At 37.3% G+C, this 16061-nt stretch overlaps 2 protein-coding genes across 4 annotated transcripts in view; one reads left to right on the top strand and one right to left on the bottom strand.

The window, feature by feature from the left end:
- The window catches only part of LOC131433073 (mucin-2-like), a 235204-nt gene that overhangs the window by 181972 nt on the left and 37171 nt on the right, over positions 1–16061 (bottom strand). The gene's annotated exons all lie outside the window — the stretch shown is intronic.
- LOC131433076 (uncharacterized) lies at positions 2983–3710 on the top strand. Its single transcript, XM_058599835.1, has 2 exons — positions 2983–3058; positions 3124–3710. The coding sequence occupies exons 1-2, from the start codon at positions 2989–2991 to the stop codon at positions 3591–3593; spliced, it is 540 nt and encodes a 179-aa protein (XP_058455818.1). The 5' UTR covers positions 2983–2988; the 3' UTR covers positions 3594–3710.

Here is a 16061-nt window from a genome sequence, read left to right as displayed (position 1 = left end):
ATTACAAAATCATGATAACAATGCTTATCTATAAAAGTACACTTATTGCCTTTCTAGTATAGAAAGTTTAAGCAATCACTTGGAAAATTGGCAAGTGAAAATTGGCCCAGAGGGCTAAGTGTCCTATATCATTCGACTCAGTTCATCGAGCTGAGCAATGGATGTGTCTGTGCGTGTATGTGTACAAGTGTGTGTCAAATAATGTCACTCACAAAATAAAAAATTTCATAGTCTCATGGGTTGCTATTGAATTTCATCATACTTTGATAGGATAAAGTGTGTTTAAAATTGCACACCGTCATTTAGAGCGACGATGCAAGAATGGGTAAAATTCTTCTAGATTTGGCTCAAACCTGGTTCAATTCAACTGATTCCGGTTCCAGAAGTACCGGAAATAGCGGTCAAAATGTCTAAAACGAGACTCGTTCAATTTTCTCGGAGATGATTTGATCGATTTTCACAAACAGACTCTAATAAAGGTTCTCATCAGGCCCGTACCCAGGATTTCGGAAGGGGCCCAAAGATAAAGAATAAGTTTACTAAGGATTGCTTATGTACCTAACTCTCGGTGTGCCTTTTACGGGTGGTTTCAGCAGACACTTAAAACTTTTCCACTGGAACTATTATTGTATTACATTTCATTTACGTTTATTGTCTTGTTATTTCTGTAACACATGTCTGAGATCTTCTAAATAATTATATATCTGGTGCTAATTACGGGAGGGGCCAGGGTCCCTCGCCCCCCCTCTGGTTACGTGACTGGTTCTTATAGTCTCATAGGGTAAAATGGGTTTAAACATTTGGTGCGACGATGCAAAATAAAGAAATATTCTTATTAACGGAACTGTTTACAAATTGAAAAGGTTATTTTAGTTCATATCCAAAGAAAGTTTCTTATTTTATTCAAGATTGAAAAAAAATTCTACACAGAATCTTCTAGTGATATTTTTGAAAATAGAAATGATATAAGAAAGGCATCATTACACTACTAGGTGGATTTAAAAAGGGTTTTTTTGTGCACAAAAAACTTAACAGCAACTATGAAAATATACTTTGTCTTAGACAGATTTTGAGATTTCCGAAATCGAAAAATGTTTCTTTTTGATGCCAAATGTCAGAGAATTGACTTAAAAAAAATTCGGGATAAAACCAGCTCTCAACGTTTTATGCATTTCTAAGACAAAACAAGAAACACGGATTAACTTCACAAATCCGCATAAAGAAAAACCGCGTAACTTCGGAAATCCGCGTAAAAGAATGTATAAAAACTGCGTAAAAAGACCTTTATTCGTAATATTTTCCATCGCTTCCTGCCCATTTTTGTCAACGTTATGATAATTTGTGAATTGACTTCCTTCGGCGCTCGCGAATGCTCTGCAAAGAAACTGCAGGGTCCAACGAGACAAAGAGATGTAGTCGAATAGGGCCGAATTTGGTGTGTAAGCCGCATGATCAAGCACTTCCCACTACAAGCTTCAAAACGTGTTGCGAACACCTTTCGACTGCGTGCATAGATGCATACGATCACAATTTGGTTCGTTCATCGATATCTTTAACGCACGATAAATACAAATTGTAAGAACTTATGTTATACGAACAGAACCATAAAACTTCAAATACAATATATCTGAAAAGCTCGGAAAATAACCTGGTACATTAGTCTATACATGGATAACTTCCAACATGTGCCACTGTTTTGACGTGAATACGTCTTACTTTACTGTGGGGTGCCTTTTCAAAATTTATCATATGGGTGAGTGATAAGTTGTTGATCGTCAATATCTCCGGTTTTATTTAACGCATCAACATTTTTTTTTGTCTCGTTATCGGAGATATGATCACCAATTTGTGATGTAATTGTCAATAATAGCAGATAACCAAAAATAACACGAAAATTTGCTGCTTTCTTCATTTTATCCTGCGTAGTTGACTCGTTCTGTTCAGACCGGAATCCAGATCCAAACTGCATTTCTAGACTATATGTTAGTTCTGAAGTTCAGTTTCAGAATTCAAGACCAGATTTTCCTTTATTATTTACAGATTTAGATCTAATTTTCGAAATCGAGTTCCTGATTCTAAGCCTGAATTCTGGAGCTGAGATTATGTTCTTGATTCTAGATATGGGCTCTGGAACTAAATTTCGGAAATAGATTCTGCACTTAGATCTGAATATTCAAACAAAATTCTGGAACTGAAATTGAAGTTCAAACCAGATTTCAATTTCATAATTCCTGACCGGAATTCAGACTTAGAATGCAGAATGCAGAAATTCTGGATCAGAGTTCAGGTCCAAACCCCAGTTGTATTCCTAGAATTCAAAAAATGCATTCCAGATTTCAGTTCAAAAATGCAGATCTAGAATTCAGTTCTAAAATTCAGTTCCACAATTCTAAAGGTAAACTGGATTCAGCAACTTAATTCTAAGGATTTTGTAAACAAAGTTCCGAATATGGATTGTAGATTCGAATTTGAAAACTGAATCCAGTACCGGAATTCTGTAACTAAAATTTAGAATGCATTTCCGAATCAGAATCTTAGTCTCGAATTCAGCTGCTAAAGTCAGTTCCAGAACACAGGTTCAGTAATCAGTTCAACAATCTTGATCCAGAATTCAGTTCTCGAGTTCAGGTTAAAAGTTTAGTTCCAGATCTAGCATCAAAATTGAGTTTCAGAATTCAGATCCAGAGTTCGGTTCTAACATTCGGATCCAGAACTCAGTTTCAGAATTACAGGTTCTGACATCATAGAAGTTGAACTATCATTTTCATCCGTATTCACGTCAACCGGTTATGTCTCTGGCATTACCCACCTGCTTTTTTCCTATCTCAATGTGAATCTAATGCAGGAATAAGAAAGCAGTTCGCAGTAGAGAACAGTAACAGATTTTTCGTCCAAGATTTAACAACGCCGTGAAAAATTCTTGTTGAAAACAACAAATCCCAGCAAACTTTGCCTTCACCTAATTATTTAATTACCAGTGATTGCAGAATGACCCCAAAAAAGTTTTACCGATACGTGATAAAGGGAATCTACTTCTATTGCGGTAAAAATAAGAATGGTAGTATTTTAAATTATAAATGCGTTTTCAGTTGAAAAAAAACAAACAGTTTACCGTATTTACAGGATGCACCGTGAATGAATTGACGTCTTATGTGTACTTAAAAAATCAACGATCAAACAAAATCGATTTTATCGAAAAAATCGTTCAGCTAGTTACAGCCCAGCTTCGCTCGCAAGCACTTGTTACCGAATCTAGCAACGGAAGACTCATCCTCAACGAACTCCTTTTCAACGAGTCGCTCGCCGATAAACCACAAAACTCACGAGACAACTCTGATGACAGTTCTGATGAATCATCGGCCTCCGGTACGTCTTCATCGCAATCATCCATCGGCTCCTCCCGAACTCAATCGCTCCAATCGATAGACAATGCTAGCAAATTCGGCAGAGACGAAAAATTTCGTCTGGATCCGAATCAACAGAATCCATCGAAAAGAAAATCGCTTTCTTCAAGTGAAGACGAACCTCCGCCGAAATCGTTGAGTAATCGAAAAGGAAAGTTTACAACTTTGCCGAGATATCGAAAGCACTAGCTCATGTGCGGTAAATTGTTTTCGTTCGTTTCCGGAACAATGTTCGAAAATTAAACGCCAAACCAAAGCATAGAACAGAAATTATTAATAATCTTTTATTTTTTTTTTGTGAAGAAAGATCGCGAACAATTTTCACAAGAACGTACATAATTATTTACGGAACATGTCAATAACCTGCCGATACTTGGCCTTGACTTCGCGAAGCGACAATCCAATGGGGCGAAGATGCAATCGTCATATAAATCACCATTTTCATGACAGCTCACATGTGTACGGCGTGGATTCATATCTGATAAATGTGGAATTCCCTTGATTCGCTCGTGGGCTTGTTGGGTAGTGGACAAATTTCCCTTCGTTACTTTTTCAGGTACATGCAGGCGTCCATGTGCCTAGAGCGAAGATGGTAATACGTACAAATTGATATCGTAACGATCGTACAATAAGAATGGAATTGGAGAGAGAGAAAGACAGAGACAGAGAGAGAGAACATACAAGTTGCAGAATGCCAACAGGTGACACTGAGTGGCAAATTTATCGTTCACAGGGCTGCCGGGGAATTCACAATTAGTTATTTGCCTTGTTACGACAAATATCGAGTCGAGTCCAAAAGGATGTCCTTCGAGGTCGTCGGACCAAGCAGCAGTAGATAGCGCGTGTTTGAGCCCACTATCGGCGCCAGTTGCATAAACTAGCAGTTCCGAAAGTATGACTAAGCCCCGAGCGATAGTTATTCCGACTTTGCGATTGCATCGATTTTGTCAGCAAAAGTGAAATGTGTTGCGCATATTCAAACGACGTTGGTTTAATGCAACATGTAACTTACCGATAGGTGCTTCGCACTGGCAACTTGAGCGCCGTGACTTCACTGCCTCGCGTATCCGAAACTGAACCGCCAATTTACGAAGCGTATCCGGTATCCTATCTATAAATAGATCTGTGTGCTTGCGGAGTCTGTTTTTTTTTTTAATTTTTTCCTAAGCCGACTGCCAATTAGCTGAGTTTCCAGTGAAGCGGTTGACATGAAGAGCAGTTTGCTCGGAGATGAATAAACAATCGGGGAATACGGAGAAAAAAAAAATAAAACGGTTGAGCATTGAATGGTACATTGATAGTCTAAGACGAAGTTTAACATTTGAATAAGCCATAAAAGACATATCAACCCATCAATACTACCGAACTACACGCGCGGGATGACGATGAACAGAAAAAAACATTTCTCGCATTCGAACGACATTTTCATTTGCCATCATCATTGCTTTTACATTTGTTGCACAGCAAATGAGCTAGCAAAACAATTACACTTCACTCAGAAAAAAATCCGTTTTAATCGACCTAATAATTTAATGATGCCTTTCTGATATACTAAAGACTGTACCAGAAAGTATGGACGCAACCAAAAACCGCTGCCATTTCGCAATGGTTCAGAAACTGTCAATTTTTATGGCTGCGTCCTGTTTTTTACACTCTTCTCTAACCACGTGTGCAGTTTTTTATTCGCCTTCATTAGTTTGTTTCGAAATGCGTGGACTTTCAGCAGAATAACGTCGAAAATTGTGTACAAATGAAGCACAGAACGCGGACTGTCACTGAGAAAGATAGCAAAAATGGAAGGAGTAAGTGAAAAAGCCGTGCGAAATGCAATCAGGAAGTTCGGTGAGGATAACACCTTTGAGGATAAACCGAAAACCGGTCGAACAAAAGGTCCTGCTAACCCTCAGTTGGATAAACGTATACTGAAGGCGTTCGAGCAAAAGAAGGAGGTTTCAGGTCGGGATGTGGCGAAAAAAGTGGGCACTTCGAAGTCAAATGTTCTTCGTGCTAAAGAAGGTTTGAATCTTCGAGCCTATAAGAAGCAGAAACAACCAAAACGTAGTCCGAAACAAGAAGCATCGGTCAGACCGAGGGTTCGAAAGTTGTACAATACGATTCTTGCTGGAAAATCGAACTGCATAATCATGGACGACGAAACCTACGTGAAACTCGATTACAAATCCTTGCCAGGACCACAATATTATACGGTGCGAGAAGGGCAAGTATTAAACCAGTCCGAGACATCGATTGAAGTCGAAAAATTTGGTAAGAAAGCTATGGTCTGGCAAGCAATTTGTAGCTGCGGTAAGATTTCATCACCAATAAATTCAATAAACAGCGAAATATACATCAAGAAATGTTTACAAAAACGACTTCTACCCATGATTCGAGGCCACAAGGATCCTGTTGACTTCTGGTGAGATCTTGCTTCTTGCCACTACTCGAAATCAATAATAGAATGGTATACTACCAAAAATATCATTTTCATGAATCCACCAAATTGTCCACAACTTCGACCAATTGAAGAATTTTGGGCATTAACGAAAGCACATCTTAGGAAACTTGTCTCGGCAGCCGAAACTATTCAACAGTTCGAAAAAGATTGGAAAAAAGTGTCTAAACTTGACGCCAAAAAGTCTGTACGGAATTCAATTAGGAACGTTCGCAAGAAGGTGCGCCAGCTAGTCTACAATGGCTAAGCAGCAAATGTTGAGAATAATATTCTGTTGTTGTAGTTTAATATTATCAGTATATCGAAGAAAAAATTTGAATATCTAACACTTGTGAATTATTTACAGCAAAATCAAAGTGCGTCCATACTTTCTGGGACAGTCTTTAATAGTCTATCATACATTACGATGGGATTCTTCAAAATACCTTTTTGGTATTCCTGAATAAAACAAGAACAACAACAGGGCAACAACTTACAAGACCTTATACAAATTGAAATGCTTCTAAAAACCAGCCCAAAGAGTTCTAGGATTTGATTTTGAGTTGTCATATACATAACTGTTCGAAATTTTCAATGTTCGTCACTCCATCAATTCCGACCGCTAGCCCAATTCAGAAAATACGGGTGAGTAAAGTCATAGACATAACTAGGAGACGTGAGTACGAATAAAACTGGTATGTTTCAATCAGAGTTGCAATATGTCAGTCACATCGACAAACTGACCTAAATCATCGTCAACTGTAATCTGTACTGTGAAAGTGACTGTCAATTGAGATACTCGATAGTTTTATACTCAGCCAAAAACATTCTTCTTGTTTTCGCTCTCATTCTACTATTCCCTGTTGAAGTGAACTAAAACAAAGAGAGTACTAACATAAACATAAATCGATAAAGTGCATTATTCTTTGCAAAAACTCATCGGACTTGAAGTTTAGTGGAGTAAATATATTTCAATACTAATGCAGTTCGATTATTATTATTGGCAGTGATGCACTTATTTATCTACGCCAGAGACTAAATTCTGAACCAAAAACTAAGTTCGGAACCTAGAATAGACTAAGAATTCAGTTTTAAAATACAGGTTTGGAATCGTAATAAAGAATTCAATTCAGGAGTTTAGTTCTAGAATTCTGGAAGTGAACTGAATTTCATAATCAAGTTTCCAGATTTTGAATAAATAAAATGATTGGATTCAGCTTCAAATTCCATACACCAGAAAAATTTGAATTGTACAGGTAACTTAACCATATCATGTAATTTCTAAAGACATATTTTGTCAAATGACGGAGAATTTCCTTTGTAATGACTTAATGTTAGATTAACATAATTTTCTACTAGTTTCGACTGTAAGTTGCATTCTGCTAGCAGGTGAGATTGCATGGATCAATTGATTGACAGGCGTCCCTTGCGATACAATGGTACTCGGTTCGAATCGCGCGATGGTTGCAATCGGTATTCATTTTTACCTTTCTTATATAGAAAGATTATGCAATCACTGTGAAAACCGATCTTTAACCGAGGCCCGGAGGTCCGAATGTCATATACCATTCGACTCAGCTCGACGAACTGAGCAAATGCCTGTGTGTGTGCGTGTGTGTATGTGTGTGTGTAACAAAAATGTACACTCGATTTTCTCGAATATGGCAGAACCGATTTACACAAACTTAGATTCAAATGAAAGGTCTCTTGAAGCCGTAGGATGCTATTGAAATTTCCGGTACGGGAATAACGGGGTAAAATGCGCGCCCTTATTCTGAATAATGACGTATTGGTTTTTCGATCGAATATGATTTTGCTACCGTTATTAGGAATACGATTGAAATACGATAAGAGTTTCGAAATCTTACCGCAGCTACAAATTGCTTGCCAGACCATAGCTTTCTTACCACTTTTTTCGACTTCAATCGGAGTCTCGGACTGGTTTAACACTTGCCCTTCTCGCACCGTATAATATTGTGGTCCCGCAAGGATTTGTAATCGAGTTTCACGTAGGTTTCGTCGTCCATGATTATGCAGTTTGTACACAATTTTTCTACATTGTTCTGCTGAAAGTCCACGCATTTCGAAACAAACTAATGAAAACGAATAAACAACTGCACAAGTGGTTAGGGAAGAGTTTAAACAACAGGACGCAGCCATAAAAATTTACAGATTCTGAACCATTGCGAAATGGTTGCGGTTTTTGGTTGCATCCATACTTTCTGGGACAGTCTTTATTCATATATGCAGTGCAACCAGTTTATCAAAGTGGCTTGAGCGATTGAGTGTCAAAAATTTTTTTTTAGCAATAATTTATTCTCAAATGAATGTTAAACCTGACTTTTTGGATGAAATATCAGTTTTGATCAATTTTTCACCAACGTTTTATGGAAAATTGCTTACATTATATGAATGTAAATTTTAATTCCCCAACAAAAAAGTTAGCAACACTGCTTCAATGCATTTGTATTAGATTGCGCTATACATAACAGAAAAAACTAAATATTTTCTATTACAAAACCAGTTTTCCGGAAAAATTAATAGTTTTACGACAACATTCCACATCCATCGCCTTTCGCGTGTTAAATTAAAGATTCCTATTTTGCGGGTTTACTTATAGAGGGTACGTAAATTTTTATATCGCAACAATTTCGGCAAGGGAAAATTCATATAGGAATGTGTTTGTTGCTAACCAAATGTGTTAGTGGAAGTAAACTGAAACTTCTCGAGCAGTTTTAAGGAAAACGATAGAGTTTTAGACTAAAATTTTCGCTTTACTTGAATTGCAATTTCAAGCAGAATGAACTGATTGGTTCATTTTTCAACCATATGGAAGATTTATTGATTAAAATCAGAAAAGGAAGCACAGGAACTTGTTGCAGCTGCAAGGTTCATATGGATGGTCTATAATATAACTGAAACTGAAACAAACGTATCCCAGCAAGCCGTTTTAGTTTTATTTATTCGAACAGTTCTACTGTCAAATTTAAAACTGGTATACGGTGCCGCTCCATTTTTTCTATATTTGAAATTTTATAACTGACATAAGTTATGCATCTAGAACTAAAACACTCCTAAACATGCCCTCAACCGTATCGTTTTCTTAAAAGCGTGTACGAAATAGAACAAAGCACACATCGTTCGTTTTGTGTATTGAACATTTTGTCATTCTATATGGCGATTTGAAAACTTTGACACTCATCGCTCTGTAACTGCGGAACCGGAGGTCGGATCCGAATGAAATTTCATAGTAGCTTAAAAAATAATATGAGCTTTTGGAGTTTTTCTTCACTACTTTCGATGCTTCCGGAATAAGAAAAGGGGGGACCATTATTGCCGACTTAAGTGTTCATGCCCACAAACTAACAAGCTCTGCAAACTAGAAGAATTTATCAGAACATTTTGATGGGATTTTTATCTGTTTTTGACCATCGTTCGTGAAAAAATACTAGTTTTTTAATCTTTTCAACAGAAATAAAAGTGATTGAATTCTACATATAAACGGTCGTAGTTTGTAAGAATGCTGCAGAAATTGTAAATTTTAGCGATCTTTGAAAAAGTGCACAAAAGTGAACGATTACTACTTTAGTTACATGAAAACAAGTTACTGCATTTCCATTTGAAGTTTATTACCAACGAAATCGACTGATTTGCTCTCGTACGGTTTTCGCCGAAAAATTCAAAATTTCTGAAGAACGAATGAACGGTTCCAAATAGAATTCGATTCGAATTCCACACGATTTTCAAACAAACCATGAAATTTGAACTCATCTTTTTAATTTTAAAAAAATTATCTCATCTACAGAGATAAGCAGTAAAGTCCTAAATACACCATAACTCTAGTCGAAAGTATTCGTTCAGTGATCAGTTTCTGACCCGTCAGAGAAAAAGTCGATCTTTCAGAAAAATACATCGCGCCTAGCAATTACTAAAAGCTCGTTGACCGTGATCGGATTGCCTATCTCTGAATCGTTTCGCAGCTTAATAATCAAGATAAAATGCCGACCCGGTACTACCCGGAACTGAAGTCCGGATTCTCACGCAAACCAGGCATCACATGAACCAGTTTGATTCCGCAACCCACGCTCTAGGACAGATTTAGTTGATTCCTTGCAATTACGATCCGGTAACTTCATGTGCATCTACTAGATGCAAAGCCTGCAGAAAATTTAAAACAAAAAAAAATAGCAACGAAAACCAGGCACCGGTTCGTATCGATCAGTGTGGTAGACCTTGAGCAGAAATCGAAAGCATGATGATTTTGAACACCCCACAGCCACCACCCACTTTGCCTTTGGGGTGCCTGCCTCGCAATTCTACCGAGGCTGCTACACTTTTCCTTCTTCGCACAATTTTGTTTATTGAAGAAGAAAAAAAACAACGATCGTGTACGCGGCTTTTAATTGCATAGTTCGAACATTGTAAGCACATCACGCCGGGTTGGTACCTTCGGCTTTGAGTTTGCTGTTTAGACGCAGGACACACCATTGGCGATAGTTATGGCGGTCATTGAACGATCAGCGGTGCTTCGATTTTACTGGCAGTTTGACGTTTCTGAGTTTCAGAACATCTCTCCGGTCGCCATTGTCACCGACTTCGACATCGCCGTCGTCGTCGTGGTCGTCTCGCAGGAAAATTGCAATCCTTCTTTGGTGTGGCCTCTCGTTGTGTGGAGTTATGCAAATTTGTATGCAAAAATATTAATTCACGTTTCGACAGGTTGTCTTTGAGCTCGTTTGCTTCTCGGTGGTGATCAATTGTGATGCGTTTGGTACGTATTCGATCGCCTGCATGGTTATGCTTACTTGTTTTGTTAACCGTATGATGCAAAAATAATGGTTATTGTATCGATTTCAGACGCTGTGGAAGCAACGCCTGCGTCGAAGTCCGGCTCCGAGGCTGAGTGGCAAGCTGACCTTTTACAAGGTAGAATTACACTGCCTTTTGCTACACTTTGTGCCAAGAACGTTTCGTAATAACATATTGTATGTATGCATAAAACATGACAGTATCGGTTTACAACACGATCAATTAAACGATCAAATTTACAACATCCCGAAGACCTAACTTACTTCTACGGCGTACGGTTCACTGAACGACGAACGGTCGGTTCTCCAGTTTTACTCCACGATAGAACAGATCCCGCGAACCATAATTTCGACATCCCCTCGCTTGACGTCGAATCCGAATAGTTACCAATGATGATTTGAATCGCGAAACAACTCGCACAACCAGCCAAACTCCGTTGCATCGCGGTCTGCTTTCAAATCTACACCGCTACTTTTCCCCGATAGGTAGCGAAAGTGCGTTATCAACGTATTGCTTCCTCTATTCGATGTTCGTAATTTTTCATTTACAATTCATTGCTTCCTCTTGGTTTCGCATACGAAACAGTTCGCAACAGATTTGCATCGAGCATAATCGTTCTCATTTATCATTTTCGTTCATTAGAGACCGTTTGTACGTTCAGCTGTTATAAAATCAAGTTCGAGCTATCCGCGAACATAGTACAATTTGGGTGTTGAAGTTGTGTAAAATAATATTAGCAATCTTTTACGTATGCTTTTTTGACGATTGCAACATTCTAAAGGTTTTGGATAAGGCACGTTCGAGACAAAATTTGGACAACCCTAAATACGTAAATACTTCATCAATGCGTGAAATATTTCGCACACTGACTGAACGTATTTCTGCTCATTGTGTAAAATAAATTATTGGTGATAATACAAGCTTTTAGATGTTGGAGTCGTGGAGAGCGGTCTCTGCGCTTGTGGTGACGGTTATCAGGACATCGAGCATGTCGTATGGACGTGTACGGAGTATCGTGACGCCAGGTCTTTATTAAAGGACTCCCTAAGGGCCCGAGGTAGACCACCTGAAGTTCCGGTCCGAGATGTGTTGGCTAGTCGGGATATCTCTTATATGCTTCTTATATACCAGTACCTCAAACACATTAATATCCAAGTGTAATCTGTTATACCTCGCTCAGAAAGTATAATCTCCACCTACAGGTTCGACACTAACATCCGCCCGATTCTCTCGATCACCGTCCCTGTCCACCATCTTCATTGGAACTAACAAGATCTTTTTTTGTCACTAACTTTTCGTTCCCCCTTCCCCCGTCTCTTCACCATCTCGATGGCAACTAATTAGATCTCTGTAGTTTTCAGACATTTTGTTTCCATACCCCCTATTTACCTCGGTTTCCACAATATTTACTTTTTTTATTTTTTCATCTCTTCGTAACATCACCATTACCGCCTACGGTCCTACGCTCCAGTCGATGACCAGCATGCGGGCCACCCGCCGGGCCTTCGTAGCCTGGGGGTGTTTCCCGCGGACCCACACGAACTGAAAGGAAGCGGCCATAGATAGCACCAACTGGAAGTCATGCAATATTCAATTCAGCGACCACTGCCGAACGCCAGCTAAAAGCTTTTTCCAAAAATTCTAGACGACATAATCTAATGATACTATTCTAGTTTTAAGTTAGTCGTTAATTAAGATTAGGAAATACCCCTGGCATCTTAGAGCTTAAGCAGTGTGCCTGAAAATATATATTATACTATTGAAAAAAAAAAAAGCTTTTAGATCGAAGAAAGTAGAGCAAGTTTCCCAGAAATATTCCGTTTGGCAGGTAGTATTCCAAGTAGCAAATGTAACTTATCGAAGTTTGAAGATGTTTTATAATTGTTTTAGAATTGTTGTTATGCAACTTATCACTGTTAAGTTTCAAAATACTGCCGAAAGATTCATTGTAGAACAGCTTGGAGTACATCTGAAATAATTATGAAGCAAATCACCAACTTACTCATATCGTACTAGCAGTTGTGGAAGTTCTGTACAAATTTTTACATCGTCATGTAAAAAGGAAGTAACTATAAAAATTGTGCAACTTATCAAACATGTTGCTAATGGCAATGTACCGAAATGGTTATAAATGGCTTGTGGAATTAAAATGTGTGAGCAATATTATACTCTCCGCAAGGTAAAAAACCTCGTGGTGTATTGATGCCTCTCTGATATTACTTATATTTTCAAAAGTGTCATTAGAAGATTCTGTGAAGAATTTTTTTTAAATGTTGAATAAAATAAGAAACTTTCTTTGGGTATAAACTAACTTCACCTTTTCAATTTGTAAACAGTTATGTCAAATTAGAAAGAATTAAACACACTTTACCCTATAGTTCTGGAACCGAAAGTCGGACCCGGATGAAATTAAACAGCAACCTATGAGACCATAGGAACTTTTATTTGAGCCTAAGATTGTGTAAATTGATCAAATCATCTCTGAGAAAATTGAGTGAGTCTCGTTTTAAACTTTTTGACCACTATTTACAGTACTTCTGGAGCCGAAAACTTGGAATAATAATAATAATAGCCTACACATTAAATAAGATTTGAGACAAATCTAGAGGAATTTTACCCTTTTTTGCATCGTCGCTCAAAATGACGGTGTGCAATTTTAACCACGCTTTACCCTATGAGAGCATGATGAAATTTTATAGCAACCTATGGGACTATGAGATTTTTTTATGAATGACTTTATTTGACACATACTCACACACATATATACACACACAAACTAAATATAGAAAGGTATCGCTATCATGATTTTGTAATAACACTAAATAGTAAATACGAATTGAATAAAAGATTTACAAATTTACATAGTTTTTACCTGTAAAATATAGATTTAAATTTGACAACCTTGCACGCTATACGAAATCGAACGCAGCACGCTACGAATGGAGCAAAGCCGCACGTGCCGTCGTGTACTTGTTTCGCATCGTCATTTTGAATGACGATTTGAATGTTTTGACACTCATCGCTCTATAATTTCGGAACCGGAAGTCGGATTTGGATGAAATTCCACAGTATCCTTCAAGACAATAAGAGTTTTAATTTGAATCATGGTTCGTGAAAATCGGTTTAACCGTTGCTGACAAATTGAAGGGACTAGTGGTCCCAAAGTAGTATCATATATTCACGAACTAACAAGGTCTGCCAACAAGATGAATTCAGCAGTAAGTTTTATAAAAATGTGTACCACGTTTCGCCATCGCTTGTGAAGAAATACTCATGAAATTGAAAATTTTCACTAATCGTGCTGTAATACCGGAACCAGAAGTCGGATCTGGATCAACTTTTCAGGGACCTTTTAAAGAATTTCAAGACTTTTCATTTTTTTGTTTCTTAGTCTGTAAAAATCGGTTGCAAAATATCCGAGAAAATTTAGTGCAAATTATTGCACATATTTACTTGTAATTCCAGAACCAGAAATCGGATCGGAATAAAATTAAGTAGCGATCTATGAGACCATAAGACCTTTCATTTGAATCTGAATTTGTGAAAATCGGACATTTTGTGATCTCGACGAAGTTCGAAATATAACGAACAAATGTATTAGAAATAACAAATAATCGAGATTTATTTATAATAGCCGGTTCTACAATCTAAAATAGGTAAGAATTGAATATGTTATGTAAAAATGATTAAGCTTTCAGAAAAAAAAGTTAAATTACATAGTGCCCATTGGTCGCAAACCATGAAAACCGTTAAAAGGGTACACAAATGACGTTCTAAAACTCAAAGCCCTAACATTGTAATATTCAAACCATGAATGGTTAAGAAACGGAGGGCGTCTCGCGTCTGCTATTTCCATAACTCACTTTTGCAGTAAGCGTAGAGATGTGCATTTCGCTCCTGAGCTATTCCAGTGAATCGAATATTTAAAGTGAGCTGATAGCTCACAGCTCTTTTTAAAAGAACCGCAGCTCACCAGTTCACCGCACTGGTAAGCAGGGATGCCAGGTTCACTGATTAACCTGTGTTTCACAGATTTTAAACCTTTTGCACAGATTTTTTACAGATTTCTGAAAATGGTCACAAATTTACACAGATTCTGAAATCGATCACAGATTTTTTAAATTGATCACAGTTTAACACAAAAAATTACAGAGCGGTAGGAAATAAAGAGACTTTTTTGCTTACCAAAATGATTCCGATCAGCTATTATGGAAACGGGGAAACGTGCACAGATTTTGCACAGACATGTTTTCGGTTTGATCACATATTTTTGAAAAAATGACCTGGCATCCCTGCTGGTAAGGTGGAAACAAGCTACGAGCTGAACGGATCTTCGGCTCTTGAAGATCGAGTTATAAATGAGAAGAAATGTGTGCATGAGCTTTTGTTCGTTCTTTCAAATGTGTATCTATCCTTCTTTAACAGATTGAATGAGCCATTGTCAATAAGAAATCTTACCTCACACTCAGTAGGCTAAGGTACATTCAGAAATGCCACTTTTGCAGATTTTCTCAAATATGACATAATGATAATTCGCAGACAAGTTAGTTCGCATAGCATTGTTCTTTGTGCATCAATGATGCACTTGAAAAAAAAAAACGGCGCAAAAAAAAACGGCACTCAAAACAAACCTTTAGTTCAATCTAAATGAAGTGATGAGCTGACACATTGAATTGGTTCGGAGCTGCTCACCGGTATGAGCTGCTTCGCACATCTCTAAGTAAGCGTCGCACGATCAACATATCGTCTTAAAAAACGTGTTGCTTTGCGATAACTCAATTTATTTACACGTTTAAAAATGAAATCTCTTCGTAAAGGTTTGTACTTTTACAATACTTTTTCATACTTTGTTTGTAAAGATAAAACCAAAAAAAACTGCTTTTAAAATAAAGTGAATATATCTCAAAAAAATTTTTTTTTACATTATTTATATCTTCAGCAAAATAACTTCAAATGTTTTTTTCCTCAAAATGAGACAGAAAAAAACATTTTTATGAAAAAAAAAATAATTTTTTTTCGAAATTGGTACTACCTTTTTAACAAAAAATTAAGGTGCTGCTTTCAAAAGAAGCGTAATATAATCTTGTAAAACTTCAGTGAAAGTCAGTACAGACTTTTGACCGTCTTTTTCTAGTTTTGGGCCACTGCGATGGAATGGTTCAAAAGTTTTAAATTTACCATTTCTTTTTTGAAAAAAAATCGAGAAAAACACATTAACGACCATTGAAATGTTATACAATTTACTTTTTCAAATACCGAATTTTAAATACACAATATATCCGCATATTTTTCCCACAAACTATAGGCATTTGTAGACAAAATACCCAAAAATTAGCGTAATCGTCGAGTGGTTCAAAAATTATTATTTTTAAATTAAATGTCTTTTTTGAAGAAAATCGAACAAAAATTCCCTAAAT

This window comes from Malaya genurostris, chromosome 2 (assembly GCF_030247185.1).
Source record: "Malaya genurostris strain Urasoe2022 chromosome 2, Malgen_1.1, whole genome shotgun sequence".
Taxonomy (NCBI): domain Eukaryota; kingdom Metazoa; phylum Arthropoda; class Insecta; order Diptera; family Culicidae; genus Malaya; species Malaya genurostris.
The sequence above is the reverse complement of the archived record's forward strand: the minus strand, read 5'-3'. Positions and strand labels throughout refer to the sequence as shown.

Excerpts from the sequence above, each read along its gene's own strand:
- LOC131433076 (XM_058599835.1), top strand. The coding sequence starts at position 2,989 with ATGACCCCAAAAAAGTTTTACCGATACGTGATAAAGGGAATCTACTTC. Across the intron at positions 3,059-3,123 it reads TTGCGGTAAAAATAAGAATG|GATGCACCGTGAATGAATTG; the intron begins GTAGTATTTTAA and ends CCGTATTTACAG.